The following is a 25942-nucleotide window of genomic DNA, read 5'->3' on the forward strand; positions in this document are numbered from 1 at the left end:
GGATCTAATATTAACATTCCCTGCAGATTTTGTGAGCAGGAATGATACATTAGTTCATTTACATCTAAGTGCCAAATGAACTTGAGCTTCCTTTGTTTCCTAATGGGAGAAACCAGGCCAGAATGAGAGGCTGAGATGCCCAGGGTACGCCTGGGGATATTGGGGAAGGTGTGGGCGGGAGGAGAGGGAGGAGAACTTCTCATCTCCCAGTTGCACCCAGGCTGATGGCTGTGGTGCCGGGGAGACCTTCTTTGCTTCCTTCCCTCATACCTTGCCTCTCTCAATGTTGTCAGAATATACATGGGGCAATGACGGGCCCCCAAAGCCTGGGCTCCCCCAGGGGCCAACAAATGACGGACATGTCTGGCTTTCTTCTATGAGACAGAAACTCTGGGAAAGGGGAGCCCTACAGACTTTGCTGACACTAGTGAGTTGTTAAAAACAGTCACTTTGCAGCTATTTTTAGGAAAAGACAAAAACAGAAAAAAGGCAGTGATAGGACCTGGCTCTTGTTTGCTGATCATACACTTATTTGTCAATCCAGCAAACTTGTTCTGCAGCAAAAGTGTCCATATAATTAAGTACAGGTCCTCCTAGGATGATGCTGGCAGAACAACACTCTCTTCCACTGAAAACTTCAAAAAATACCTTCTTCAGAACATGTGACCTTCTGGGCAAATGGTCGCAGATCAGAGTCTCAAATAAACAGGACTAAATCTAACTTGCAGAAGCAGAGAGAGCAGATTTATTACAGAACTGGGAAATGTGGAGCGAAATTGGTAATATCAAATGCTTTTGATCATTTCTTTCTAGCCATGTTTTATTCATTCCATTTGGCCATATTTTGCTCAGCGATTTTTTACATAACCTCAAGCAACCTTTCCTGATAACTTATAGGTAAAAATAGTCATGTCCCCATGTGTCTGAGTGATCAGGTGACCCACACTGGATCCATCCGGTCTGACTCAAGAGAGCAGAGAGGGTCACACGAAAACTTCAGCGTCCACCCATGTCCCCTCGGGGAGGGGATGTGTGGGGACTATACTTCAGTTGTGGAGGGCCTATCCACGGATATCTGCTAAATAGGGATAAACAGAGGAGAAGGATGGATTTATCTCTGAGATGTGATCGTAAAGCTCTTGAGCGATAGATGTCAAGATGCCCGAACTCAAACATCGAAATCGGGGCTCTCTCCTTTGAGTACGTGGTTGCCTTGGGGGGTCCACACGCTGCTTCAAAGTTGCAGTCCCTCAAAACTCGTGCTGGACAGCTATTTAAGGCTGTCTCACAGCCGACGGGATGGCCAGGGCTGTTGACCCAGGCGTAGGCACCAGACCCCCCTGGGTTGGACTCTCTCTCCTGGGCACTGGCAGTGAGGACGTGGAGAGGTAGCGACTTGGTCTGAGCCTTTTCCACCACCTTCCACAGACCCCCGGGGTCAGGTTCCTGAGCTACTTGGCTCCTGCCTCCCTGCTGTTTACTTTTCTCTTCTAGTCAGGTGCAGCTTGAACGGGCAGCTACAAAACTGTGTGGAGACTATGCTTATGATATTTAATTCATTCTCAGTCTGTTTTTGAATAACAGTCCTTAGAATGGTCTCTCACTGGAAAATGAGTCCTTATAATTTTTCGTGTTGAGACTTCAAAATCACATCAGCAAAATAGATTCTTATGGAAAAACGTATTTGGTTACATCATTGACGTCAAATTAAATTGCTTACGTAGTCTGCCATTTGGGTTTTACTCTTGAATATTTGAATATATGCCAATTGTCACTGCATAGTTTAAACTATTATCTTTCAGCATAGTTGCTTCGTTTTAAAACTACTTTTTTCAGTCATTTAAAATGCAGTAACTGTAAAACCATTTTGCAAAGGTTTCTAAAATAAGCTCTCAAATGATACAAGCCTAATCTGAATTGCTTTATGCACGGAATGGAAATAAACGGTTCGTACTGAACCTATAACACAAGATTACTATCTAAGATTCCTAGTAAATTTCATCTACATCTTTATCCTGCAAGAAGGCAAAACTTTAAATTTTCTAGCATGTTTGCAGTGGTTTTATGGTTTGGTGAAGGCTGGCTTGATTTTGGCAGGAAAGCCAACAACATGATGTTATGAGATCTTTTGCACAATGGAAATGAGACTTAGATATATTTCTTCCTAACCATAAATTTAAAATCTGAGAGCGATAAAATTTATGACTAAAAGTCGAAACAGCACGCCGAGGCCAACAAGGATTTTTTACAGTATACTTTTTAGACTTCCAGACAGGATCTTTTGCCATTTAAAATTTTTTCGGAAAGGTTAAGTTCAATCTTGCTATCCAGTGAAAGTCTAAAGCATATACTAGCTGCTCCCACTGTGGTATATAAATAGAATATGGAAAGCTGTAATTATGTATTTATTTAATTTGTTATTTAATTTTAAAGGGTAAATTCTAAGCTCTAGTCTTTGTGATTTTTAACAAGAATGTTTTTATTATGTTAGTTTTCAAAATTAAAAAAATAATAAACTGAGCAAATATACTAACAAACCCTCATATCCCTCACTGTTTCAACAGTTATCAGCATATTGCCAGTTTTGCTTCGCCTCCTATCTGCCCTACCTTCCTCTCCTCCTGGATTATTTTAAAGCAAGTTGAAAGTCACAGTCATTTGTTCTGCAAACACTTCTGCGTGCCTCTTGGGACTTTTTAAAAAGCATAACTGCAGTCCCATTTGAGCTGGACATTCTTTAGACAGTCAAGGGGACATCACTGCCTTTCCCTTTGCTGGCACCTGGCTTCACCCCCTCAAAGGCGCCCCTCCCTCCGCTTTAGAGATGCTGTCCAGGCAGAATTCTTCCAACTTTCTTCCACCAGAAACGAGGAGTGAGGCCCGATGTCTCCTCCCTCCCGTGCTCTGCCAGTTAATCTGGAGAGGTAAGCCTCTTCCCTCATTCTTTTCCCCTTTCTTTTAATGATATAACCAGACTTCTAAAGAACAGTCACACTTTACAGTCACTTTTTACCTCTATTAGTTCCATCTGATTAACTGTTTCAATAGTTACCACCAATCCCTCTGAACCGTGACTCTCTCGTTCTTGGGTTCTCATTTTGCCCTATCTTTTGTTGCTCTGACAAGAATTTTCATGTGATTAACAGGAAGTGCAGTTGTGTCATGTGTCATCCACATCCTGGCATATCTTAAAATATCTTTCTCTTGTGTTAAGGCATGAATGACACCTGGCTATGAATAAGTGTTGAGACACAGTTTTTTCTCTTTTTTTTTTTTTGAAAGCTCTCTAGTTATAAGTCTATTGTTTTCAGTTATTTAGTGCTTCAGAGAATTATAAGGTAAAGTTTCTTTTTTGTTTCCTTGTAGGTAATCTCATTTTCCCCCTTTTGGATATTTATAGAAATAGTGTCTTAATTTTTGAAATTTGAACATTCTATGAAGATATTACTAGATTTAGTTTTCATTGTCTGACGGAATACAATATGTATTCTCAAATTATTATATGAAATCTTTATATCAGGAGTATAAAATTGTGTTTTTTTAAAAAATTGATTATTGCTGTTTCACTGCTCAGATCCCCTTTTAATCTGTTCCTTTTATCTATCCCTAAGGTGAATTTCCAAGATCTGTCCTCCATATCCCTTATTTCCTCTCCTCCCTCCTAATTTTAATTTATCTTTCTTCTCTGTGTTCTGATAGACTTTTTCAAACATTTCTTTATTTTGATATTTCCTACTTTGATAATTTTAATTTTTGTGGTGTCCAATCTGCTATTAAAAGTCTCCCTCCTTTTCAAAATTGATAACAGAATGTCTTATCTCCATGCAAAACTTCCTTTTCTACAGTTTTTGGTGATGTCTCACTCATTTCAGAAATGCAACATCTGCTTGAATATTATAATGAATATAACACGGGCACGAGTTATTAAGACGTGTCTTCTGTGTCCTATGTGAGTATGCCGTGGTGGTTCAGTCAGTGTCAACCGACAACAAAGCTACCAGTGGCAGCAGAAAGCACCTGGAGGGGCTTCCCTGGTGGCGCAGTGGTTGAGAATCTGCCTGCCGATGCAGGGGACGCGGGTTCGAGCCCTGGTCTGGGAGGATCCCACATGCCGCGGAGCAGCTGGGCCCGTGAGCCACAATTGCTGAGCCTGCGCGTCTGGAGCCTGTGCCCCGCGACGGGAGGGGCCGCGATAGTGAAAGGCCCGCGCACCGCGATGAAGAGCGGTCCCCGCACCGCGATGAAGAGTGGCCCCCGCTTGCCGCAACTGGAGAAAGCCCTCGCACGAACCGAAGACCCAACGCAGCCAAAAATAAATAAATAAATAAATAAATAAGAAAATCCTTTAAAAAAAAAAAAAAAAAAAGAAAGCACCTGGAGCCGTAGGCTGAATCTCCAGGCAGCGATGCTGGTTGGGCTGCAGAGAAGCCCTGTGTGGCTCTTGTCACACACCCTGGAAATCAAGCCGTGTGTGAGAATCCAGAGACACCAAAGAATACGAGGCTTCTTACCACGTGCCCTGAGCCTGGTGTGACTGGTAATATACACAAAGCACTTCAGAGCCATCACTTTTAGAAATACTGCCATTCGTTTGTGTGTCCAGAAACTCTAGGTGTACAGTCTCAAGAACAAAAGCTAAGGGCTTCCCTGGTGGTGCAGTGGTTAAGAATCCGTCTGCCAATGCAGGGGACACGGGTTCAAGCCCTGGTCCAGGAAGATCCCACATGCTGCGGAGCAACTAAGCCCGTGCGCCACAACTACTGAAGCCTGTGCTCTAGAGCCTGCGAGCCACAACTACTGAGCCCATGAGCCACAACTACTGAACCTGTGCTCCACAACAGGAGAAGCCACCGCAATGAGAAGCCCGTGCACCGCAACGAAGAGTAACCCCTGCTTGCTGCAACTGGAGAAAGCCCACACGCAGCAACGAAGACCCAACACAGCCAAAAATAAATAAATATATTTATTTAAAAAAAAAAGAAAGAATAAAAGCTAAGTTTCAAACTCAAGCTAAGTTAGAAAACTACCTAATGCTATATATCCTCTAACCCATTCTCATTCAGAAAAACTTCAGACGAGCAAAGAAGCCCATAAAGCTAGTCTACCTTTGCTAAACCAAATTATTTGGTGGCGCTGGTGGAGATGTTTGCCTCTCAAAATATAATCCAGCGGCGAAAACCCAATCTTTAATGTAAAACCCTGAAAGACAGTTATTTAAATGTTAAAAAAAGTTGGTAAACATGATCAAAACTTGTATTTAAAAGTTTTCATCCAAAACTTTGAAGAATAGGACTGATGAGGATCTTTTTTGTACAGTTATTTTCAGAGTAGAAAAATCTTGTGGAGAATGAAGACGCTGACACTGGGTTTTACACGATATTCCCACTGGCGGGAAGAATCACATTTTCCCGGAAGCTCCTGAGTCTGGAGCCTGGTGAGCCCTCCTGCCTTTGCTCACCTGGAAACACCTGCAGTAGGAACCCAGGGATTCCCGGCTAGCCCGTGCGCGCCCAGGACGGAAGATGTAACCACTACAGACTTGCAGACGAGCCTTTCCCTGAGCAGGTTTGTGAGCCTCTCAGGTGTTACACAAATTAGTACAGAGTTCGTTTCAGAGGGTCTTCGGAAAGAGAAGAACCATCTTTGTCCTTCTCCGCGAACTTACCCTTTCACAACTGGAGGCAGGACAGAACAATTTTGTCGTCTGAATACGTTCATGTGAAGGTGCTGGATGCTAGAAGCATAATTCCTTTCTCACTAAGATATTTTTTCCTCTCTTCTTTCTTCTATCCTTTTTGCCACACAAAGCTCCGTTGTCTTCATAGGTACCCTTTGGGGCCTTGGAATTGATTTCTCTCCTTTTAGTGTGTAATGTTTCAAAACAAGTGCTTTGATCAGATGCTCAAGGGGTCACACATCTGGAACAGGAGAGCACTTAGGAGTCTGTACTCTTAGAGGGGCATCGACATTGAAATGATATGAACAATAATTTTGTGTAGAACACTTTCTTGTCTAAGCTCTGACCACTTTTATTACTGGGAAAGAATGCACACACATATACGTATGTATCTGTATTGATAGATGGATGGGTAGATGACTTGACTTATTGCCAGTGTGGCTGGAAAGTGTCCTCTCTCTCTCTCCCGTTTATTATTAGAAAGAGTGACTGGTCCAGGGGGCACCCCCCCTCCCTCTTGTACTTTGTGCCCTGAATGGAAGGAAGCAAAAATCCTTGTGGAGAAAAAATAATTCTGACGAAGCCAAGTTCGTGAGTGTGTGTGCGTGTGTGTGCATGTTTGGGGAATATTAATTTATTTTGTAGTAAATGAGTGGCTGTGTTGGGCTGCTTTGGGCAGAATGCACAGAGAAATCACTATTGAGGCTACTGGCTTCAAGCCCACGAGATTATAGCCTGCTTCTAAAGCACTGCCAGAATCTATCGAATTAGTAATGAAATCAGTGTCAGAAAAACCTAGGTTCAAATCACCACTCAGCTGACTTCACACATGTAACCAAAAGTTTTTCCAAACCTGTTTTCTCATCTCTAAAACAGGTCTAACGACATCAGTGCTACTGACCTAATGAAATTGGTTAAGAATCCAAATAAAAAGAACAACAGGAAGAACCACAATAAATGTAGGCAACACATTTATGCAACACATAAATGTATTGTTATTTTCAGTCTAACCTGCCTTTGGAGGGCTTTTACTTTTTTTTTTATTTTTAATTTTGAAATAATTATAGATTCACCGGAAGTTCCAAAAAAGGATGTACACAATGGTCCCACGCACTCTTCATCAAGTTTCGCCCAATGGGAACTTCATAAGTCGTACAACATCAAAACCGGGAGACTGACATTGGTACAATTCTAAGAGCTTACTCAGATTTCACAAGTGTGTGTGAGAGTGTGGTTCTATGCAATTTTATCACATGTGTAGGTTTGTGTAACCACGGAAATCAAGATAAAGAAGTGATTCGTCCCTGCAAAGCTCCCTCAAACCACCCCTTCGTAGCTGCATCCACCACCCTCTTGCCATCCTAGTCTTTGGTAATCACTAATCTATTCTCCATTGCTATAATTTTATTTTAACAATGTTATATAAATGGCATCATACAGAATGTGACCTTTTGGGATTGGCTTTTTTCACTCAGCCTCATTCCCTTGAGATTGATCCCAGGGGCAATGTCAGTAGTTCATTCCTTTTGCGTATCAGTAGTTGATTCCTCTTCATTGGTTCATCGTGTTCCAGGGCACGGATGTACCACAGTTTATTTAATCTTTCATCCCTTGAAGGACTCTTGGGTTGTTTCTAGTTTTTGGCTATTATGAATAAAGCTGCTGTGAACATTAGCATATGGAGTCTGTGTGAACATAGGTTTTCATTTCTCTGGGATAAATGCCCAATAGTGAAATTGCTGGACCATACGATAGTTGCATGTTTAGTTTTGTAAGAAACTGCCAAGTTGTTTTCCAGACTGCCTGTACCATTTTGCCGTCCTACCAGCAATCTTTGAGTGATCTAGCATCTCTGCATCCTTGCCAGAAATTGGTTTTGTCACTGTGTTTCATTTTAGCCATTCTGATAGGTGAGTAGTGATATTTCATTGTGTTTTTAGCTTGCATTTCCCTAGTGGTAATGATGTTGACTATCTTTTCATGTGTTTATTTGCCATCTGTGTATGCTGTTTGATGAAATGCCTGTTCACGTCTTTTGCCCATATCCTACTTGGAATGTTTGGGTTTTTTATTCTTGAGTTTTGAGAGTTCTTTATATTTCTAGTTACAAGGTCTTTGTCAGATATGGGGGTCTGCAAATATTTTCTCAAAGTCTGTAACTTGTGTCTACATCCTCTTAAATAGGGTCTTTGGCAGAGCAAAATTTTTATTTTTGATGGGATCCAGTTTATCAATTTTTCTTCCATGAACTATGCTTTTGCTATATAAGAACTCTGCCTGCCTTAGGTTATAAAGATTTCTTATCATTTTTTCCTATAAGTTTTACAGTTTTACATATAGTTGTGCATTTAAGACCATGGCCTCTGGGCATCTAGACACATTTCAGCCCATGTTTTGCTTACTTCTCTCCATTTCTAGACATTATTTCATGTCTACCTTAAATGTCACCTTTCCCACTCTTTCATTAGACCTTTTTCAGTTGTTTTACTCCATATCAATCATATTCCATCTCAGTGTCTTACTGCCTTACTGATTGAAAGGGTGTAATCACACAGCTAGCCTCTAGTATTGACAGGACTAATGCTGATAGGATGCTATTTTGATAATACTGTGAGTCTGTAGAGAGGAAGGACAATATCTTCCTCTTTCTCAAAACTTAGCTCAAGGTTTTGCAGATAGTAAGGACTCAGTGATATTTGTAGAATTAAATGCATTGAGTTCTACCATCCTCATCCTTGCTAGATGAGGGACATGGCCGCCTAAATGTGCATCTATATTCAGACACAATAGAAAAAGGCAACACTGAGTGGAGAGGCCAGCAGCACCCCAACTGGATCGCTCCTGACTGCTTGCACCTGCTGCTGCACAGGCTGGGACCTGATTACCTGGGTTAATGAGGTCAGGATGGCAGCTCGGAGGGCCCAGCGCCCCAGGGCTGTCGATTCCAGGATGCTGTCGGAATGTGTACTGCACGTTCATAGATACTTTCCAATCCTTTGCCTATGACTCTGCTTAAAGCATACTCTCCAAGGCAGTTAGAACTTTGAAATTATATGTGTGTATGCACATATTATATATATACATACATGTATGTTATATATATGCACACACGACATATACTGTTATTGCTGCCTGTTTCCTCATAGTTGTCTCCAAATTCTACCTTTTAGAAATCTCTTTTGTGTGTGTTGCCTACATTTAGATGCCCATTAATTAAGGACTTCTGGCCATTCTATCCCATTTCATTCTAGTTTCCTAAAGACCTAGTGTTTTGGTGATAGGAGGAGGTGTGGAAATTCATGTATTATTTGTTTGAAAGCTCAAAAGTAAAGGTCAGTACATTCCTACAGAAAAAGGTTCCTAATGACTAAAAAACCCCACAATTTTTCTTCTTGTGCCAATTGGTTAAAATAACACTGGGGAAAGGGCAGATACAGATAATTAGAGTCTACAAATAAATAATGATTATTGTGAGGATATGAGCATAGGGACAGATAGATTTTCTAGTGCTACAGGATTTGGACAGATTTGCTGTCGTAGGATTTGCAGCATTTAATTCTGAGTTCTGATCATTATTTGTCAGAGGTATTAACACATGCCCATCTCCCTCCACATGAATAACCTTTGAAGAGGTGGTTCTATTTATAGTTAAGAGGATTTACAGCCTTAAACTGTACTTTCTGCAAAGATACACACAATACTGAGCAGGAAAATGGTTACTCTTTAGGGAAATCATGTTATCTAGTGGCAGAAATTCAGGCTTAGGAAATTCACCTAGGAAACTATGACTTTAGGAAAAAAACCCCTTAGCTCCTTAATGTTCTTATGTGCCTGTATTAGTTTATCAGTTTGTTTTCTCGAGCAATTTTTGTAGAAAGCTTTTCATTACTATACGGGATATAATTTTTATATCAGAGAAAAATATCTAAGTATCAATAACCACAAAAATCTATGTCTAGGTTTTTTGCTTTTTAAAACATTACCTCCTGAAACATACAAACAAACAACATGTAGTTGTTTGCCTTGGTAAAGGGAAGTTGTTTAGATTGGAGAAACCTGGAAGGATCAGGTAATTATTATCAAGGTTCTAGTTTTTCTCTTGGGTTTGGTTTGGAAGCATTTTTGATAAATCATCAATAAGATAAAGTGAGCCCTGGCACTAAAGCTTGCTTATGGTTTTATATTCTTTCTGGATAAACCCTTTCCTTGTCAGGAAAGGTCACGGACTGTGGAGACGGTCTTACCTTGACATTGTGTCTGGCCATGGTGCCTCCTTCATTCTCCACGGTTTGATGAATGTCCGCATCATATTCCTCAGCCCTAGGCGGGAGCAGAAATCGTATCCACATAGATGGTCTGGAGAAATGTTTCTGGAGGTCTTCTTGGTTGTCTGGGGAAAGCCTAGGCATGTTTTTACAATAAAGCCTCCAAACGAGTCCTGTAGCTTGATTTAAACACCACCAGCCCAGGGTCCACTCTATTTCTCTTCCTCTGGCTGGTGCTGGTCTGTCGCTCAGTCTGCTGGGGGCCTCCCTGCAAAGTTACATCAACTGAAGCAAAAGGATTATCTGTGTTGTGGGTCAGCAGTTTATCCACAGACCGTTAGCCTCTGACTTTGAGCATCCAGGTATGTTCTGACTGCCCTCTACAGGCAGCAATGTATTCCTAATTCAAATTTAATGCTAAATCAAAACTGGAAGACATGATTCAAGTGATATATTGCTTAGTATATCATGATAAAGGAAATAGATTGCGTGGCAAAATTCTGTGTTCGTAGTGTGTGATACGTGCCAATTTTGGGCTATGGACTCAAGAGGCAGAGGAGCCACCTGATCTATCTAGGTCTCCTAAAAGGTCACTTTAGTAGCAGCCAGCTTTGTGGCTGGAAATGTGTGCTAAACTCATACCCAAACTTAAGCCCAAGGATTATTACACTTTTTACTTAGGTCATATAGAATTAATTGAAGTGATTTTCTTAGGTGGTAACTAGTCCTCTTAATGATTAAGCCAAGACTTGGCTTCTACATCATACTTCCTATTTGTAAAGTGCTTTATAAATATAAGATTATTAAACAGAGTGCAAATAGATAGACCGTAATACCTTTTTCTCAAACGGTGTCTAATGCCCAAGTAGCCTCTGCTGGCCCTGGGGGTGCACAGAGGTAAGGATCCCAGGTATGTATTACAGGGCACAACGAACTGGAGAAGTTTCCTTTATAAAATGATCCCAGGCCCCCAAAACTGACATACAAAACTAACACAATCCCCAGCAACATCCCAGCTCCCTTTCTTGCAGAAACTGACCAAGCTGATTCTAAAATTTATATGAGATTGTAAGGGACCCAGAATATCCAAAACAATCTCAAAAAATAAGAACAGAGTTAGAGAATTCACACTTCTCAATTTGAAAAATTACTACAAAGCTACAGTAACTAAGACTGGGGTGCTGGCATAAGGATAGACACATAGATCAACATAATAGAATTGAGAGTCCAGAAATGAACCCACACATTTTTGGTCAGTTGAGTTTTGACAAAGGTGCCAAGACAATTCAATTGGGAAAGAACTGTCTTTTCTGCAAATGGTGCTGGAACAACGGGACGGCCTCAGGCATAAAAATTAAGTTGGACCTCACACCACATTAAAAACTGAACTTGGACTTCCCTGGTGGTGCAGTGGTTAAGAATCTGCCTGCCAATGCTGGGCACATGGGTTCGAGCCCTGGTCCGGGATGATCCCACATGCTGCAGAGCAACTAAGCCCGTGCACCACAACTACTGAGCCTGTGCTCTACAGCCCGCAAGCCACAGCTACTGAACCCATGTGCCACAACTACTGAAGCCCACGCACCTAGAGCCCATGCTCTGCAACAAGAGAAGCCACCACAATGAGAAGCCCGCACACCACAACGAAGAGTAGCCCCTGCTCGCTGCAACTAGAGAAAGCCCGTGAGCAGCAACGAAGACCCAACACAGCCAAAAATAAATAAATAAATAAATGTATTTTTTAAAAAAACTGAACTCAAAATGAATCATAGACCAAAATGTAAGAGTTAAGACTATAACACCCTTAAACGAAAACATAGGAGAAAATATTTGTGACCTTGGATTAGGCAAAGCCTTCTTAGGTTCAATACCAAAAGCACAAGTGACAAAAGAAAAAAATAGGTAAACTTGACTTCATCAAAATAAAAAACTTTTGCTCTTCAAAGGACGTCATGAAGAAAGTGAAAAGACACCCACAAAATAGGGGAAAATATGGCAAATCATACATACATAATAAGGGACTTGTATCCAGAATATAAAAAGAGCTCTTAAAAAAAAAACTAGAAATGGGTGAATCGTCTAAATAGACATTTCTCAAAAGAAGACATGCAAATGGCCAAAAAGCGTATGAAAAGATGCTCAACATCTTTAGCCATTGGGGAAATGCAAGTCAAAATCACTAATGAGATACCACGTCACACCCAACAGGTTGGCTTTAATAAAAAACACAGACCATCACAAGTGTTAGTGAGGATGCGGAGCAACTGGGACCCTCATACACTGCTGGTGGGGGTGTAGAATGACGCAACCACTTTGGAAGACAGTTTGGCGGCAGCAATTCCCTTGTAGATATCCACCGAAGCAAGAGAAGTGAAACATATGTTCACCAAAGACACGCAAATGTCCAGTAATTGGAATCAACCCACATGCCCATCAACTGGTGAGCAGATAGACAAAGTGAGGTATATCCACACAACGGAATATTATTCAGCCATAAAAAGGAATGAAGTACTGATACATACTGCCACATGAATGAACCTTGAACATTATGTTAAGTGGGAAAAGCCAGTCACAAAAGACCACATATTGTATAACTCCATGTATAAAAAATGTCCAGAACAGGCAAATCTATAGATACAGAACGTATTGATAGATTAGTGGTTGCCTAGGGTAGGAGGGTCTGGGGAGAGATGGAGAATGATTGCTAATGAGTAAGAGGTTTCTCTTAGGGGAGATGAAAATGTTATTACACTGATTGCAGTGATGGTTGCCCAACCCTGGGAATATACTGAAAATCTGAGGGTCTAAGGACCTGGTGTTTGGTTCTGGATTCTCAGAACGAAAATGGAATAGGTGGTATCAGTAGACTCAAATTGACCTGTGCGATTTCCGGAGCTGGAAGGGACCATCAAGAGTGTCTTGTCCTCCTTCCCATCATCTTCATTTTGTGAATGGGGAAACATGCATGGGATATCAGGTGATGTGTCCAAGGGCTACATGTGATAGTACAGTTGGGACTAGCCTCCACATCTCCGTACCCTGGGGCCAGAAACCATGGCTCTGCACCACCCTGCAAACCAAATCGTTTGTGTTTCTCTCTAAGGATGCCATTTAGGTCCACCAGCCTTTTCCTCACTTCCCTACTCTCATTTCTGCATCTTCTATTCTGGTGTCAAACATTGGAGGAAACATTTCCTTTGAACATTTGTTAATCTCTCTTAGCACTTTCCCCACACTTATAAACATTCTCCCTCTCAGAAACTTCTTTCTACTTAAAAATTATTTCTATGAACATTCTTTCATCTTCTTAAGTTTAATTTGTTAATGATTTTTATCTAAGTAAGTCTCCTAATAAAACGTTGCACACACAGTGCTCCTGAGATCCTAGTAAACATTTTTTCATATTTGAGGGTGTGTGTGTGTGTGTGTGTGTGTTTACATCTAGTGGAACTGCAGCATTGACTGGCATTCCCTGGAATTCTGTGTAAAGCAAGTGTCCTGGAGACTGCAGGAAGGAGAGTTTCTATGAGAAAAGAATTTTATAGTTTGTTCAAGGTGAGTAAAGTACTTACTGACAAATATGTATTTTGCATTATTCCCAAGTATAAGGACATTTCCTACAGGGTCAGTGTAACAGGCAGGATGGAGAGACTTGCATCTGAGAGCATAAACATCTCAGAGTGCGTGGAAGCTGATGGACGTGTAATCCATGCATCTCCTAGAAGCAGCTGAAGAAGGCAAGGAAGTGGATTCTCCTCTAGAGCCTGGGGGGCGGCGTGGAGGACTCAGCCCAGCCAAACATCCGCAGCCCAGTGACACCCACCTCAGACTTCTGCCCTAGAGAACTGTAAGATAATACATTTGTGTTGCTTTAAGCCAGTAAATCTGTGGCAATTTGTTACAGCAGCAATAGAAAAATAATACAATATTATATACTATTCCTACTGTGTTTCTTTGTAATCAGTGTATAATATTAGTTTTGTTTTCAAAACTTGACCTAAATTTAACATTTGTAGGAGAAATGTATTGGTTATACCTATAAATCCCTTTCAGCAGTTATCAAAAACAATATGCTATTATATTATACCCGCTCACTAGTTGCAGTGTAGCGTTACTCATTATTATCTTAAGACAAAGAGGGAAGCTGAGGCCTGGACTGGGGAAAACTTCGGCTCAAAACAGGGTTTTCAGAAAAATACAAGGTGCTATTAAATTTGAATTTTAATTAAACAGGAATAGTTTTGTTGTTGTTTTGTTTTTTTAGTATAATTGCAGCTGTGGCATGGAACATCCACCGTTCGCTAAATCTGCAGCCCTAGGGCAAGATAACTTTTGTGACCCACGTCTCAGCATCAGTTTCATATTGACACTCGGAATAAGAACGCCTGCTTCACTGATTGTCAAACCCAAGTGAAAGTCAACCGATTTCAAAGCACTAAATTAAACTTTTCAGAATGACGGCTAAGCTAGATGAGTTTTGGCCCGGCCCTCCCCCTGGGACTCCGTCCCCGGGGGAGCCGGGTGTCGGGGTGCGGGGTCCCCGCGTGTCCGGCCCGCCCCCAGCCCCGCGCTCAGAGAAAGCCTCTCGCGCGCAGGGCGCTCCTCTGGCTGTTTTGGGCCCTCCCGGCCTCCGCCTTCCGGGCGGTCACGTGCCTCGGCCCACGTGACCGGCGCTCCTGTCATTCCCCTGCGGCCGCTGCGGCTTCCTCCTGCCTGTAAGGCCCTTCACGTCCGCTTGGTGCTGAGTCGCGCTCGCGTTCTGGCGCCGCGTCCCCGCCGCCGCTCAGGCCTCCGGACTCGGCAGGAGACCCGACTCGGCGCCCCAGCACGGCGGCGGTCCCGACTCCGGACCGCCGCATCTTCTCGCCGCCTTGAGGTGCGTTGGAGGGTCCCGCGGGTTCGCTGGGTGAGGCCGCGCTCGGGTCGTGCCGTCTGCGGCCCCGGCCCCGGTCCCCGACTCCTACCCCGACCCCGGCGAGGCGAGCTTGCAGTTTCTCCGCTTCCCTGGAGCGCGCTGGGTTCTGCCGCCCAGGCGCCGCCTGCCCTCCTCCGGCCCCGGTTCCCCGATTTCTTGCCTTCCGGGCCTCAGCGGGGTTTTCGAAACTGGGGAGCCTTCCCCGCAGGGAAGGGCAGGGGAGAGAGGGTGGACGGGTGAAAGGTGTGCTTTCCCCAGGATTGGGCCGCGGCCCTGGCCGGCTGGGGGTTCGAGTTGTTCAGGGACCCAGGTGACCGCCCTGAGGCACCTTCAGCCGCCGCAGGAGGGGCCGCTGGGGCTGAGCCCGCTTGATTCCAGGTTCCAGCTTGGCCCGGACGGAGGCTGTTTTCACCTGGGCCCAGCCGGTCCGCATTGCCCGTGTTTGTTCATGCAGCACATCCTCAGATGTAGAGGTTACTTCCAAACTGACTAAGGTCATTGGGATCCTGGAATCGAATTTGGGGTGTGGTTTAAGCTGCTTTGTGGTCATAACTCTGAGCTTATATTTTGTAAACCGGAACTTATAGTTTGTGTCGTGATAAAATCAGGCTTATGCTTTTATCTTTAAGTTTAGGAGTGAGAATTACTTAAAAGCTCATTATTGTAGGATCATATTGTCAGACCAGTCTCTCATTGTTGGCTGAGCCTAAACTGTAATCTTTATTTGTTTCAAAAAATTCTCTTAATATTGATTTTGAAGCTGCTATGAATTTTGATTGAAAAAAGAAAGCTCTGTCTTCTAAGATACTGCATTCCCACTTTGGATGTTTTAATTTGAGTAAATAATGTTAGAAAGGACATGTAGGTTTTTCATATGCCACTTTAAAATGATGCTTAGTAAATGTGAATAAAATAATTGGTCCTGTCTGTACTATGCAGGTTCTTATTTTTTCTCTGTCAGAAGAGGAAAGTTGATCTCAATGGTATACGTTTAAAATACTTTCCTATTTTGTATGCCTATTCTAAGCATGGTTTCTTAATTCAATATCTTAAATGGTTACTTTAAAAAATCTTACTTCCATATTGGTGCCAATAATTAGAAAACCTTTCCTGGAAAAGTAAAAACCTACAGAGAACACTTCTATGGAACAGTGCATAAGGGGACAAGATTTGAAATATAATGGCATACCTATTTAATATTTAGGATATTTAGTATTTGAGTTGAATGCTTGTAGAGATTAAGGTGATAATGATGCTATTGCTAATAATAATAGTAGTAGTTGTTAAAAAAAACAGTCACACCTTGTATTCTGGTTTTACCTTGCATCAGAATTGAAGGTCTGCAGAAAAACATTCAAGATCATAAATTTAGATGACCAAGATGGATATCCGGGGCGCCGTGGATGCTGCCGTTCCAACCAACATCATTGCTGCCAAGGCTGCAGAAGTTCGTGCGAACAAAGTGAACTGGCAGTCCTACCTTCAGTGAGTGCTGACTTGCTGTGAATCATGGGTAATCATGTGCCTTTGCTGCAGACTTTCATGGTCATGCTTCTGTGAGAGAAATACTGGAAAAATACTAATAAATGGGGAAGAAAACACTTCCTCCTTAGAATAATTAGCTGTCACAGGGAGACAGCTTCGTGTGATGGAAACAGTTTGGGGCTCTAGTTGGGAGGCAGCACTGGCCCAGCACTTTTGACCTTCTCTGCCTGGAAAGTGGTACTGTTTGGATGAATGGGAAGCACAGGAGGAGTGTTCAGGCCCTGGAGGGAGGAAGAGGATGATGGGCAGTCCCCCCGCAACCCCCCCCCCCACCCTGCCCCGTATGCCTTGGTGATCAGCGTGGGGACGGGTGGGGTTGCAGAAGGGCTCAGACAACTAGCAAAGAGGGCAGGCGTTTGAGTTTCAAGACTTGGGTTTGAATTCTGGTTCTTGTGTCTACTAGTTTGCTGGTCTTCGGCAAATCCCTGAACTCCTCTGAGGTTCACTAAAGTAAATGTGAAATGGGGATACATATCCCATGGGAGCATTGCTGAAATCGTGTATTTAAAGCATTAGCACAGTTGAATACAAGCATTGGTGTGTTGAATACATTCAATAAATTTTAGTTCTTTCCCCCTCCTTGTGTATGTTAAGATTTAGCATGTGGGTGTTCTGTACTTATCTTAAAGTGAGTGTTCATTTATCCTTGACCATACTTTATCGTGTTGACTTTACTTCATATCTGTTTATTTTGGTATATTCATAACGGTGAGTTATTAAGGAAATTCAGTTAAGATTTGCATGCGTATTTTGAAAAACAAATTGGGAAAGCTCTAGTTTTATATTTAGCAGTTTGCTTTGTTCTAAGAGGTATATGCAGTGTACCAAAATGATCCCATTTATTTCTGTTAATTTAGTTACTCCTCACACGTTTAATAACCACCTGCCAAGTTTGAGGCATTTTTTCCAGTCTTTGGGGCTACAAAAAGATAAACTTGTAATCTAGTAAGGAGGTCAGATATATAAACTGATCATTTGGAGATCAGTTGACCCTATGTTTAGGGGTCTATTTCTGGGCCCAAGGAACACAGTTTTAAATTCACTGTTGGAGGAATTAGAAATAACTGATAGTTCTATGCAGGAGTTAGATAATCACATTTGCCTTTTGGTTGGATTGTTCTTCCCTCAGTGAGGAGGGTAGATTTGTGGATAATAAGCCTGGAGCTAGGGACAGGTTAGAGCAGTATTCGGGCTGTGGGAATGGCTAGAATAGGGGAGATTGGAGACAATCTTAGTCAGTTTGGTGTATGAGGGTGAACAAGCATCTAGGATGACTTCTGGTTTCCCAGTCTAAGGGCGTGGATTATGGTGAGGCCACAGATTCAACGGCAGGAGCCAGAGGGGCTTTCTGCCGTTTTCTCTGGTCATCTGTGTCTGTGTAATTGTTTAAGTCCCCTGTGAAATGAGGATTTTGAGCTCTGTTTCCTAATCTTAGTCCAGAGTGTGTTTAGACTGGAAGGCAAGGAGTTTCATGTTTATAAAGCCCGACTGTTTATAACCTAAATAGAATAATATTGAACTTGATCATAAAGCACTGGCTGGCGGGCAGGCGTTCCCTCGTGTTGGCGTTTGGAACGTTCGTAGTTACAGGGAGATTTTTAATTGCTTTCTCTTCTGTTCCTCCTGTTCCAAGGCCTCCCCACTACATACGTCATAGTCTCCCTTTTTTCCTACTTCTGTCCTTTATTCTGCTGTCCAGCTCGTGGTTTCCTTTATAGAAGCCATCTACTCTGTACATCTGTACACAGATGCTCCCCACGTGTCAGCCGTGTGCCTCTGTTGAGCTGGCTGTGGGGACACTAGTGGGTGTGAGATGTGCTCCCCCCACCCCCAGAGCGCTCACAGCTTGTTGGGGGCTGGACGCGACCCGTCAGTTATCAGTGAATCTGATGCCACATTATTTTCTGATAGAGTAAAACCCGTGGGAGAATCGCCCAGTGTCAAAGGCCAGTATCTCTCACACATTAACATGTTACTATGGAAGTCCTGTGCCTTAAAGTGTATTTACACGTGATTAAACTTCTTAATCATTCAGGTAGGCAGTCCATAAACGAATGGGCGTGGCTATTCCGGTCAAACTGGAATCCAGTAAAACTGTCCTGAGGATGCAAGAGTTAAAAATACTGTCCGTCCTCTCGAGTTTAAAGTTTAATGAGGAAGCAAACCTTTAACTAAAAAATTAAATAACGAATTGTGGTAAGCATTAAAATGGAGACATATGTCAAGTTTTCCCAGATAACAAAAGGAGGGAGCGAATCATCACCCAGCAGCACTGGGGACGTCCTCAGGGAGCACATGAAGATGCCTGTGGGAGACACGGGCAGAGGGAAGGAGCCTCCGGGCGGGGGGTGGAGACTCAGAAGGGTGCGCAGGGCTCGGGGAGCTTCAGGTCGGCTGGTGGGGCCCCGCCCAGGCTGCTGCAGGCCGGAGTGTGGCGCCCACACGTGCCAGCTCCAGAGGGGCCGTCTCCCCTCCTCTTGTCCCTGACAGGCCACACTCCGTCCAGGCACAGGTCTGCACATCCAGGCCCTGTCCCCAGTCTGACCGCCTCTCTCCAGGTGCCCCGTGCCGCCTGGCGCAGGCTGCCCGCGTCTCACGCGTGCTCGCGGGTCCTGGCCGGGGGTCTCTACGGTCACTGTTCCCCGGAGGTACAGTTTTAACAGGGCAGTGAGAGTCATTTCAGACAATGTGGATCAGACCCACATGGACCTGCTGTGTAGCACAGGGAACTACGCTCCATATTTTGTAAAAACCTATAAGGGAAAAGAAGGTGGAAGAGAATCTCTCTCCCTCTCTCTCTCTCTCTCTCTATATATATAGATAGAGATTTTACTCTATATATTTATAGATACAGATTTTATATATATATACCTGAGTCACTTTGCTGTACACCTGAAACTAACATGACATTGTAAATCAACTCCAGTTCAATTAAGAAACAGTGTAGGTCAGATCGTGCCCCGGTGCTCCCAGCCCTGCAGCTGCTCTGCATTCCAGCTCTCTCACACAGCCAGCTCACTGCTGCCCCAGCGTCCTTGCACTTGCACTTCTGTCTGTGGAAGTTCCTCCTGGATCACTTGGTTCGTTAACTCCCTTCATTCAGGTGTCTGTGCAGGTGACCTCAGGAAGGCCTTCTCTAATCCAGCTAAAATATGTCCTTTCCTCCCTACCTAGCTTTAGGTTTTTTTAAAATAAACTTTTAGAATCCTGGCATTATGATGATATGTGTGTGTGTATTTTTTTAAAAAGTATTTGCTTTTGTGCTTGTGTATTTTCTGGTTTCTGCGCTGGAATGTGAGCTCACGGAGGGAGGGATGTCTAGTTCATTGCTGTGTGGCCTGTTCCTTAAGGTGTCTGGCACATAGCTGGCTGGCAGCTAATACTGGCTGATTAGATCATGAATGAGCAGAGGACTTGGAGGGGTGCGGTGGAGACAAGCTTTTGGGAAAAGAAGTAACGTACTTGGTAAGTCACATATTGTTTCATGGTAATTTCGTAGCAATTCTGTGAAATAAGTTTTCTATCCTCATTTTAAAGATGAGTAGACAGCTGCTCACGTAGGTTAAGTACCATGGACGTGCTCATAGGTTTTAGTGAGTCAACTGATTGAAAAGGTTTTTGTTGAAAGCCTCTGCCTAGGTGCTAGGTAGAGCTGCCTTTCAAATTCACAGTCTGACCAAATGAAAGGAGTAAAACAGTCGGGGGGGGGGTTGTGTTTGACAAAGCTGCCTGGCAGTGTAGGTCAGAGGGATGTGGAGGAGGGTTGGATTGGAAGCAGGAAACCCTTTGGACCGTGGCCATCAGGCTGAGCCACCCCAGAGGCAGGGAAGTGGGGAGGAGACTGATGCCAGGGGGAGGAACTGTGAGGACGGGGCCCGCCCAGACTTGGCTCATCACAGGAGGGGCCGGAGTCCATGACCTGTTAGATTGTGGGACTGTCAAAGGAAGATTACAGGTGAAATAATTTAAACACAGAAAGCAAAAACAGGTTCCTTGGGACAAATGCAAGGAAGTTAGACGTCAGAAGGAATGGCTTGCCAAATAAAAACACAAAAGAAAGCTGCAAAATTTCAAGATTACCAAGTATAACCTTCATAGTACACTTTCTCAACGGTAGAAAAACTGCATCTTTTTCATATGATTATCCTATTTAAAAAGGTATGGCATGCTTTTACATGTCAGCATAGCCAAATTTGGGGGTAAAATTGTTTGAGCTAGGGAGTTCAGGTTTATGAAAAAAGACTTCATTTATTTGGGGGCTAGAACCAGACAGGGTGGCGTCGTTATCTTGGTCTAGCCTGGGGTGCGGAGTGCGTTTTCTCCTGACCAGCTGTGGTGTGTGAAGTGCTGAGTCTTAATGGAAACAGGGCACAGTGTCTGTTTTTGCTTCCATCGTCCCATCGCCTGGCTGGGCGATAGAGTGTGTGGGGGGTATACATTCACGACCTCAGTTCTGCCCCTGTAGGGTGTGGAGTGCCTGTGTCATACGTGTGATCTGTGAGTGGGGCTGGGAGAGGTCAGCCTGGAGTTCAGATTGCGAGTTAGCACTGCGGGGCGGCGGGGGGGTGCGAAGAAGACGGAGTGCGGGCTGACTGCTGGGAGGGTGGGGATGTTTTCAGAGAGGATTTGCTCACATTTTTCTGGGTCTGAAGGGAAAGAATATGCTGGAGGAAATGATTGCAGAACGTTGTATACAGGGGGTTTGGTCTTGATAACTTAGATGGCCAAGTAAATTGGCTTGGGACGGGGGTAGGCTGAGACTTGGATGAGTCCCAGAGGTGGCATTTTAGTGAGTGTTTCCTGTGGACCAGGCCCTGTGCTAACCACCTCATGTGAATTATTTCATCCTCAGTTCCGCCCCTTCAAGGCATGTGGTTCTTGTTCCCATTTTGCAGGTAAGTTAGTTCTGGTCGGGGCCTGGGAGGCCCGTGAGCAGTAGATAGTGCGGCTGGACTCAGACGGCAGGGCCGTGGGACGCCAGGGTCTGGTGTCAACCCTCGCAGAGAGAGGAGAGAGGCAGGGCGTCCTGTATCGCTTGCTCCCAGTGGCTCTTCAACTCTTGCTGAACGAAAACCTTGTTCTTTCTTTCCAGGGGGCAGATGATTTCTTCCGAAGACTGCGAATTCATTCAAAGATTTGAAATGAAAAGAAGTCCTGAGGAGAAGCAGGAGATGCTTCAGACTGAAGGCAGTCAGGTGATCAGTTCAGATATTAGACCATGAACCTGCCCTGTGTCATTAGACATTCTAGAAATCTTCTCAATGACCATGTGATAGTCCACTGTAGGTAGGCGTCATAATTTAACTAAAGATTCTTTTTTATTGGAAGACATTTGAGGGATCTCTAGTTTTCTTTGTTAATTTTGGAAAAAATGTCCTATTGAGTATGTTTATTCCTCCATCCTTTTCTGCATTTCTGAAAATTTTTTCGAATTAGAATAGATTCCTAGCGTGGAAATTACTGTTTCAAAGTATACAGTATTTTCACAGTTGCTTAACTTTTCTGTTTTTTTAGACAATATTTTTTCTACTTTGTATTCTCACTAGAATAACATCTAACTCCGCTGTCCATCAGATTTTCTGATACGGTGCCCTGATTGGCTGAAGGAGCCCGTATACAAATTCAGCCTGATTCTCACAACAATCCTGGGAAATTTGGGAGGAAACATGTCGTGGGTGCCAGTTTTGTTGAATTCTAGAGAGACAGTGACATAGGTGTTAAATCATAGGATGGAGACCGCTCAGAGCCTTCTGATTCCAGTGATTGTACCGAATTCCTGTACTTGTGCTGCTCTGGTATTCTGTTTCCTAGTAAAAGCAAAAAAACTCCAAAAACTAAAAAAACAAAAAACCCCAAAACCAACGATAATATTAGATTTGTCTACGTAACTTAGTCTTTATGGTATTGAGTTGATAGTGGCGAGGTCTGTCTATTTAAAAATAGTAAACATTTTTTTTTTTTTTTTTTTTTTTTTTTTTATGTGGGATCTTCCCGGACCAGGGCTCGAACCCATGTCCCCTGCATTAGCAGGTGGATTCTCAACCACTGCGCCACCAGGGAAGCCCAAAAATAGTAAACATTTTGACGCCACTAGAAATTATTAAAAAACTGATGCAAACCCTAGTATGGTCCTCCCATACTTCATCACAGTATTTGTGAAAGGCAGGCATTTTCTATAACTGCATCCTAATTTAGGCAAGAGAAATAATATTTTAATGAAATTCCTTTAAAATGTCGTGTTTGCACGTTTGAAAGCAGTGGTTAACGTTCATTTCATCTTTTCTAGTGTGCTAAGACATTTATAAATCTGATGACTCACATCTCCAAAGAGCAGACAGTTCAGTACATACTCACCGTGGTCGACGACACGCTGCAGGTGGGTGTGCTCTTCACCTGACACATTTGGTCCTCACCTTTTTGTGTTCTCCCAGTAACAGCACTTCTGTAAGGTTTCACCTAGAGCACTGGTTCCCTTCCAGAGTGTGAGAGTATATTTTTCTTCATTGTGTGAGTTGTAATTTGCTGATAGTGGTAAAGATGGGACTGCCCACACACTGGCTATTTTGTTGTCTTTAGGATGTCGGGGAATCAGTATGTCTTTCCGTATTTCCTCAGAGTTCTGCGTTGGACAGCAGCGGTGCTCGGTGCATCCCTTGAGGCTTTCCGGATGCTCTGCGTACTCACAGATGATGCGGCTCTTTTCTTTCAGCCGTTCAGCAGATTTCAGTGCCCCTGTGTCCCGGGCCAGGGCCAGGCCCTGGGCGTTTAGTGCTGACTGTAGGCAAGGTGCTTGCCCTCAAAAGCGTGGTGTTTTCGGAGAGCATTTTGGTTCTCATCTGAGACTTTTCCAGTGACGTGAAGTTTCTATTTACTGCTTTGTTGTCCCTAAACACAGAGGGCCTCCCTTACTCACAGTATTGTATTTTATACTGGAGTATAATCTAGGTTTAGATTGTTGGTATTGAGAGCAGTCTTTCTGAAACAGGCCAACTGGCTGCAAAATCCAAGGCCTGTCTGCACGTCTCAGGGAAAAGAGTCTTGAAGACTCAAGAGTCTGCCTGTCTCTTGAAGAAAAGAGTCAGTCTGGCTGCTTGGAGGGCGTCCATCTGTCAGTTTACGAGGAAGAGCATTTATCGCTGACCTAGTGTGTGCAACCACTGGGCGAACTGTTCCTGAGCACCCGGAGGTTAGGAGGAAAGGTGCTGCCCGTCTAGGGGCCATCGTGTCCCTTACAGGGATGTTGTGATTTTATCAGCTCAGGATGGCTGTCCAGCCTGGGCTGACGCAAGCCTGTCGGAGAATGATCTCTGTCTTTCTCGGCACTTTTTCCTTTAGGAAAGTAAGGTCAGGATAAATGGGGGAGTGCTGTGGTCTGCCTTGGTAATCCGCGTTCCTATGACTGGACTAGAATGAGGAGGCCGTGAGCTGGCCTGCAGACCCTGGTTTTATTGATACGTACACACCCACCCACCCACACTCACACATGCACAGATTCCCTCGATTTTTATACACATTTACAAACCCGTAAATTAAAAACCGTGAGTTCACACAGACCATCTCCAGTTTGTGCCCTCCACCGCCCCGCCCCCGAGTTCATGCCAGCCCCCGTTCCATGCTGGATTGTCTTCTGTGCCGGCGAGGGGGCACGGTCATCTCGTCCTCTGTTACTCACTTGTTCCACCCATGATACAGAGGAAGTCGGCTTAGAATTGCTGACCCGCATGCCCGAAAAAAGCCCTTAGCCTGGAGTTCAGTATTTGTCTGCAGTACTTTGTCTTTAAACGAGGTTGTGCAGAGTATTGTGTTCAAGTTTGTTTTAGTGTGGTTATATTATTTTTCCAGAAATAGTCAGCTTCATTTATTTTTGTTTGTAATCTACTTCAGTTTTTTTCCTCATCCCTGTTGGTTTTATTTTACTATTTTTTATTATGTAAAACGTTTACATGCTTCCAGAAGTCAAAACTATACAGAAAGGTATGTCCCCAGTCCTCCTTGCCCACACTCCCACCCACCTCTTGTAGGTCATAATATTGTAGACTCTGTTTGTCCTTCCTGTTTTTCTTATTGCAAACAGGTACACATGTACAGGTACACATGTATTTTCTTATTTCCCTCTCTTTCTTATACAGAAATACATACTAGACATAGTCTGTTGTATTTTGTTTGTTTCACTTAGCAATATGCCAGAAATCATTCCATTTCAGTTCAATCTCCCATATTTTTTTTGACAGCTGCAGAGGACATTAGTAGATATACCATATTTTACTTAATCGGCCTCTGATGTAATAGCCATTGAGGTTGGTTCAGGTACATATATATTGGGTTTAATAAAGTTTTATTTTTCAAAACGTGCAGTTGGTGGGACCGCTCATGCATCTTCCCAGCAGCTGGGGCATCTCCACCTCTGGTGTTTCTGGTGTAAGTTACTTGAGCTGTTTTAAAAGCCTTCACTAGGTCTTTTCCTGTGGAGCTGCTGACAGGCTGGCCTGGCCAGGGAAGCATGAATCTTCCGTCTCTCAGAGGCGACAGCTGGGGTTGCGAGCTTCCTACCGAGTTGGCCGCCTGTGGCCTTGTTACGAAGACCAGGTTCCTGAGCCTGTCCCGAATTCTGCCTTTGGACCACTTCTTCTTTTTGGCTTTGCCCGTAGATCATTCTCCGGGTCTTTGTCCTTAGTGGCCGACTTTCTGGCATCTTTCTTCTTGCCGTCTTTGGGGGCATCTCAAGCTCGGAGGGCAGCTGCTACCACTGAGGCCTCGCTAAGATGTCGGGCAAAAAGCGGTTACCATATTTTGTAATTAGAAATAATGAAGGTAATAACCTCATGCAAATGTATTTTCCTATTGTTGGGAGTGTACTTCATGGTAAATTCTTAGAAATGGGATTTCTGGATAAAAGAGAACCACATATGCAGTTTTGTTAAGATATTGCCAAATATTCCATTTTGCATTCCCACCAGCGTGTGAGAATGTCTGTTTCCGTACAGCCTTGCCAACAGAAGGCACTGTCAGGTTTTTACATTTTTGCCAATCAAGGCAGTGTCCGAAGTGGGACATCTTCAAGTGTATAGTTTTATTTGTTCTTGTTGACCTGTGTTTATGAAGGATCTGTGGAGAGATTTAGACGTAGGTAGCTGCCATTATCCTTAGCTACTGATGAAACGTATTCTGACAATTGATTTTACTGGTGAAATTTTGGTTACACTGAGAAATTTGCACACACTTTTACCACGTGAGTCCGTGTGCCATTTAAAGAGTATTGTAATTACACGTTTCTAATCCAGTCTTTTTATTCTTTTTTTTATAATTTTTTTTAAAGACTTTCTTTTTTATTTATTTATTTATTTATTTATTTTTGGCTGTGTTGGGTCTTCGTTTCTGTGCGAGGGCTTTCTCCAGTTGCGGCGAGCGGGGGCCACTCTTCATCGCGGTGCGCGGGCCTCTCACTATCGCGGCCTCTCTTGTTGCGGAGCACAGGCTCCAGACGCGCAGGCTCAGTAGTTGTGGCTCACGGACCTAGTTGCTCCGCAGCATGTGGGATCT

General features: G+C 43.5%; 2 protein-coding genes across 4 annotated transcripts in view; one reads left to right on the forward strand and one right to left on the reverse strand.

The window, feature by feature from the left end:
* The window catches only part of RGS20 (regulator of G protein signaling 20), a 79207-nt gene extending 69121 nt beyond the window's left edge, over positions 1–10086 (reverse strand). The window contains exon 1 of the mRNA XM_007168605.2: positions 9922–10086. Within this exon, the coding sequence (XP_007168667.2) occupies positions 9922–10086 (165 nt within the window). The remainder of the gene's footprint in view (positions 1–9921) is intronic.
* Positions 10087–14615: 4529 nt separating this feature from the next.
* ATP6V1H (ATPase H+ transporting V1 subunit H) overlaps positions 14616–25942 on the forward strand; it is a 64377-nt gene continuing 53050 nt past the window's right edge. Inside the window, exons 1-4 of one of the 3 annotated variants that reach the window (XM_007168610.3) lie at positions 14616–14818; positions 16188–16342; positions 21495–21597; positions 22689–22778. In XM_007168610.3, coding sequence (XP_007168672.1) covers positions 16230–16342; positions 21495–21597; positions 22689–22778 — 306 coding nt within the window. In that variant the 5' untranslated portion in view covers positions 14616–14818; positions 16188–16229. Of the gene's footprint in view, positions 14819–16187; positions 16371–21494; positions 21598–22688; positions 22779–25942 lie in introns of those variants that run through there. The other 2 variants (XM_007168609.3, XM_057532475.1) reach the window with 2 other exon arrangements.

Source organism: Balaenoptera acutorostrata, chromosome 17 (genome assembly GCF_949987535.1).
Source record: "Balaenoptera acutorostrata chromosome 17, mBalAcu1.1, whole genome shotgun sequence".
NCBI lineage: Eukaryota > Metazoa > Chordata > Mammalia > Artiodactyla > Balaenopteridae > Balaenoptera > Balaenoptera acutorostrata.